This window comes from Salvia hispanica, chromosome 2, assembly GCF_029641045.1.
Source record: "Salvia hispanica isolate PSC_SH4W2 chromosome 2, Shi_PSC_v1, whole genome shotgun sequence".
NCBI lineage: Eukaryota > Viridiplantae > Streptophyta > Magnoliopsida > Lamiales > Lamiaceae > Salvia > Salvia hispanica.
The window spans coordinates 31,338,497-31,344,152 of record NC_142693.1 but is presented as its reverse complement, the minus strand read 5'-3'; the positions used below and the strand labels follow the sequence as shown (position 1 = coordinate 31,344,152).

The following is a 5,656-nucleotide window of genomic DNA, read 5'->3' as shown; positions in this document are numbered from 1 at the left end:
TTCAACACGACCAAACAACAAAACAAACCCCCTCCGAACACTTGGATCTTGCTTGCCCTCAAGCAAGTTTGGTTGAAATGTTGGAAAAGGAAACAAATCACATAAAACTTCGAAAACCAAGAACGACACACAAGAATCCCACCTCCTCACACTTGGGCATTGCTTGCTCGAGAGCAAGTAGACCAAGTGTTTAGAGAAATATTACTAACAACACATAACAATCACGAAGACCGGCAAGGCCACAAAGCATGCATCAAGGCCGACAAGGCCACAACATGTACAAAACAAGGTCGGCAAGGCCACAATTACAAAAACATCAAAGTAAACATATACATCACACATGTAACACATATATACAACAAATAAAAGAGAGGGTTGGATAGAAATCACCTCCCCCGCACAAAGCGGGGGGTACAGGCTGATGTGGCAGATGGTGCTAGAGCTGGTGCCGCTGCCTCCTTTGGTTTCGATCCCAGGCTCATGTGTTGGCTCGGCGGCTCCTTCAGCTTCGACTACTTTATCCACTATGGCATCCAGACTGCCCTGTTCAACAAACTGGGCAGCACACGAGTGTTTCTTTGGAAATGCATCGTCGAATCTTGCATTCCAATCCTTCCAAGTAGAAGCATTCAACTTCCTCTTAGGATCTCTGTAGAGTTTGGAGCCCTTCTCTGAACTCGTGTAAAGCATGCAAACATGTGGACTTATGCTCACGATGTCGTCAGCCAAAGTGCAACCAATCAACTCTTTTTGCCTCTTTAAAACTTTGGTTAGCTCTTCTTCTTGGCTCTTGTCTAGGCTACTGATCGTGGTAATGGTCTCATTTGAATCCAATTTAGGTGAATAAATCTCCAATGGTACCAAATCTTCTTTGTCTCTCGTACTGGGCAGGTCATTCTGACTGGGCAGTTCTTTAAGATCGGGCAGTTTACATCTCTCAGGTGGGTTAGTGTGATTCTTCTTCTTGCACCAAGTCATTATTTCAGCCTCTATCTCCTCATCACTAAGCTCTTGAGTGTTGAACAACTTACATTCACTAAGTCCTTCGAGCTCAACTTGTTCTTCAATTGAGGGCAATGAATACATATCTTGCAAAAACTCAGCTTCAAGAAAGTTGGGACCTTTCAACTCTTTGATCAACTTCTCACCTTGGCCATTTTCCATATCACTATCGATGATAACAGGGAGAGTGTCACTTTCCCCAAGAAAGACATGCTCGAGGTTGGTGGGCAGCAGCTTCAACTCCAATTTTGGTGACCGAACTTCCGACGGCACCAATTCCTCCTCTGCGCTCAGACTGGGCAATTCGCCTGGATCGGTCAGCTTGCTGGTAGACTTTGCCAGCTCCAATTTGTCGCACCACTTCATGATGGACGATTCTGGTCTCAAAGGTATGGGTGTAGGTTCATCGGGTCGAATGATGATATTCTCTTCAATCTCCTCATCACTATCTTCTTCATCTTCAAACCAAGCAATCCCCTGACTTGGGCAGTGTGCTGCACTGGGCAATCTGGGCCCCTGTTCCAATGTTTCCCCCAGTCCGTTGTTTGAGTTATTGTTGAATGAAGCTTTCAACTCTTTCCCGAACCTAAGGGTACTCTTATTAAGATTCTCCTTTCTTGATGGTTGCACTTCAACCGAAATTCCTCCATCATTCCCACGCATATCATTGATGGAAGTCGCCAATTGTGTCATTTGGCGTGCAAGATTATCAAGACTAATCATTTGCTCATATTGTTCGTCATGCATCTCATGCACCACATTGTAATTGGATTGCAAATTGTTTTGCATGAGTTGTTGGGATGTGATTAGGTTCTCCATCATTTCTTCTAAGCACTTGGGCGGCATTGGCGGATGATTTGATTGATATTGGCTTAATTCTTGTTGCTGGTAATACGGAGGGAAAACACTTTGATCCGGAGGCCAATAAGCATAATTTTCGTCTGACCCTTGGAAAGATTGGTGATGTACTTGTGGTGGTGGACCTTGATATTGTTGGTTTGGATTGGTCCATTGAAAATAGGAGTAATCACCCCAGCCATGATCGTAAGGGTCTGTGAAATGATCCATGAAGCCCTTTAATGTCGCACCACTCTCATCATTGTCTCTTGAATTGGTTTCCTCCAAACTTTTTGACACTTCAAACTGGGCAGCTCGAGGAACTGCCCTGCTTATCTTCTCAAACCGGCTTCCTCACGCAGCCTCTTCATCGTCTTCTTAATTCCAATATTGAACAACAACCTTGGAGAGGAGGACCTACTCATAAACTAAAATAAAAAAGGAAGAAAAAAAAAACAACAAACAAAAGGAAAACAAGTCAAAATCTATATACAATAAGTGTAGAAAAACATAACAAGAAAACAACACCGTTCCCCGGCAGCGGCGCCATTTGAAAGGTAGGGGGTTTTGCACGCGTGTCGTAGGCGCGTGTCCCTTCTTATTCAACAAGATGTATAAGTTCCCACTTTCCAAAATACTATAAATTAGTACGTGGTAAGTTAGGGTGTCGAACCCACGAGGAACGGTAGCATCTGTTATGTATTTCCACACTTAGAAAGGTTTTGGCGATGCCGCCACGCTCTAAATTGGGGGTGGGAACTAAACTACAAAATATAAATAACACTTAAGCTAGGATTGAGAACTAAAAGCACAAATAACATGCAATTAAAAGAAAGCATTTAAACTGGAAAACAGACTGGGCAAGTTGGTAAACTGGGCAACTCAGCAGTGGCGAAAATAAGAACATTTCGGAAATGAAAAAGAGAGCAGCAACTTGCATGAGCATCCTAAGTTCAGAAAGCAAAAGGAACTAAGTTAAAAGACTAATGAAAATAAACTAAGTATTAGCTACTAAACTAAGTCTAGAAACTAGGATTGTGACCCTTAAAGGTAGCTAAACTAATTAACTCCAAAAAAGTAAACTAAATCACATGCAAATGGAGGTTGAGTGCAGAAACTAATTAATCTAAATGGACTACCAAAAATGAAAAGGAATCATGTACTTGTTGTCTCCTAAACCCTATTACCCAAGGTGTAAAACCAATGGATAAAAGCCTACAACTAATGGACAAAGAACTTGACTTCTAAAAGCTGATCTTGGCTCCTAATTCTACATCATAAGGCACGAAAATATGGAGGAGAAAGAGAGTAGATGGCTGCTACATAATTAAAAATGCAAGAGAAACACAAGATCAACAAGTAAACTACCTAAACATGCATTGAAAACACCAAATGAAAAGCTGAAATTTAAAGCACTTAAACATTACGAAAGAAGCTTAAAAAACAAAAACAATGGAGGATGAATAACAAGACAAGAAATTAAGCAACAAACATTAAACTTAAAAACATGCAAAACTAGTTAATCTAGGTGATATAAACTCAACAAGAACACAAGAACACAAGAACTAAGAGTAAATGCTTTAACACTAGAGAAATAAATACACCAATTAAAGCTTTTAAAGATCAGCCTCCAACAACCATTAACTAGAGAGTTAAGATGTTGGAATTAAGTTTCAACACAAGTGCTACAAAGAGACTAAAGCATTAAAGAAACTAGAATCTACTACAAGCTTCACAGATCTTAGCAGCCTTGAACTTGAAATCTCTCTTCTTAAGGAAGAGAGAAAAGGTTTCCTATAGAGAGAGTAAACTAAAACTAAGCTAACTAAAGTGATGAGTGGTAAGTGTCTTGGGGAAAAGCATAGTTCAGTATTTTGTTACATTTTTCCAATAAAATTTATTTCCCCTTTCTCATGCCCTAGCGACGGATATGGACACGTGTAACAACAAGGAAGCAGTCTTGTAATTGTGCTCAAGTGGCTCCCATGCAGTTTTCCCATCGGGTCCAGCTTGGCCAAGCTGACAGCTTGGGCAGTTTGCCATTTTTCTGATTTTCTTCAAATTCTTGCACTTTTTGCCTCCTTTTTGCATCACTCCACTACAAATGCCTTTCTACAATGCCTCCGAACCATATGCTCAATTCCCTGCCAAAATAGCATCTTCTCATGCAAATATTCAACTTATAAGTGCGAAAGTGATCAAATCCGAGTGACGAAAACTAGCCTATCAATGACACATTTCCTTTTTTGGAAATATTCTTTCTCCAATTAATACACTCAACCACTTTTTCTCACTCCTATTAAAATATTCATCTTTCTTTAATACCTATTCTCTCTCCAATTAAACACTTTAACCAATAATTCCTAAAATCTCGTGTCGGCTAAGCAATGTGTCATCTTAGCCGGGACGGAGGGAGTAATTAGGTATTTTATTTTACACTAAAGCACACACGTTTTATAGGACTTACCCCGAAGTTGTCGAGAGGTCTCGCTTTCAGTAGTAGTGAAATATATTTTGTGTATGTGCTTGGTTTCTTTTCTATTGTGCAGGTTTTAGTAATAAAAAAACACAAATTTTTGAATGCACACAAGATCACAGGGTACACCGCCGTTTGGATTACACAGTTATCATAGAAAGATAGGGCTGAGAGGTTCAGAGATTGAGATTTATCCGCAGTTAGAAGTAACCTACTCTTTGGGTCAAGTGAAGAAAGTAAGGATTATCAAGAGTCAGAAGCTCAATCTATTGGCTGACAACAATAACAATGATGCCCAACCATCTGTGGGAAGGTTTGGAGATATCCTTAGATCGGGAGTCGAACACCCAGGGGAGTTTTCCTACACAAATGACAATGTCAACATTCCACCTCACTATATCAGTTTGGTGAATGAAGGAAATATTTTCCATGGTCGTGATGATGATGACCCAATGAGCCATTTGAATGTCTTCTATAAGTTGACAAATTCTCATAGACAGCCAAATATGGAGCATCATCGAATCAAGAGAACTATATTCCCTTTCTCATTGAGAGAGAAAGCAATGGAATGGTATGACTCACTACCGGGCTACAACATTGCAACTTTTGAAGTCGAAATTCTCTTGAAGTACAATTCTTCAATGAAGATAGAAAATTTGAGAGAGAAGATCGCATCATTCCGACAAAAATTTGATGAGTCATTTGCCGAAGTTTGGAAGAGATTTACAGACTTATTAAGGAAATGCCCAAGTCATGGACTAGCACCTGGGCATGGTCTCTTGAAACTACGAGGCACTCAATCATGAAGGCACATGCTTGGTGAGTTCAAGTGAGAACTTGGATGATTTGACCCATGATGAAGTGAGAAATCTATTGGAGAGATTGGTGAACAATCAAATGAATTTGCATAATCCAAGAAAGGCAACTGCGGGAGATACATTTGGTGCTACTAAAGAAGCAGAAAGATTGACAACAATTGAGGCTCCAATGGCTGGAGCTGTCAAATCCTTGCAATTGATTCATCAACCCCAAGTTGTGATTGCGATGAAGTGTGGAGTATGCCAAGGAGGACATTATACAGATCAATGTCTAAGTGTGCAAGGACCTCCTGTGGAAGATTTGAATTATATTGGGGATAATTGTTAAGGTTACAATCTAGGACCTCAATACCATCAACAGAATTGGAGACCTCAGCAAATAAATTGGAATCAAGTAGGTCCTACCAACAGTGCGGGTAATCAATGGAGGAGCAATACCCAACCTCCGGGATTTAAGAAGAAGCCATCAAGTGATGATCAAGTTGCGCAGATCTACTCCTTCATGACTAAGAGTCAAAATGAG

The 5,656-nt window shown here is 40.4% G+C and overlaps 1 protein-coding gene and 1 non-coding gene across 2 annotated transcripts; both read right to left on the bottom strand.

Annotated features, from left to right (window-relative positions):
* Nucleotides 1-204: 204 nt before the first annotated feature.
* On the bottom strand, nucleotides 205-2,070 carry LOC148932175 (uncharacterized). The gene has a single exon (XM_089065019.1). The coding sequence runs from the start codon at nucleotides 2,068-2,070 to the stop codon at nucleotides 205-207; it is 1,866 nt and encodes a 621-aa protein (XP_088921145.1).
* Nucleotides 2,071-4,968: 2,898 nt separating this feature from the next.
* LOC125202872 (small nucleolar RNA R71) lies at nucleotides 4,969-5,075 on the bottom strand. The gene has a single exon (XR_007173209.1). It is a non-coding gene; the product is annotated as a small nucleolar RNA R71 (small nucleolar RNA).
* Between the last annotated feature and the right edge of the window lie 581 nt (nucleotides 5,076-5,656).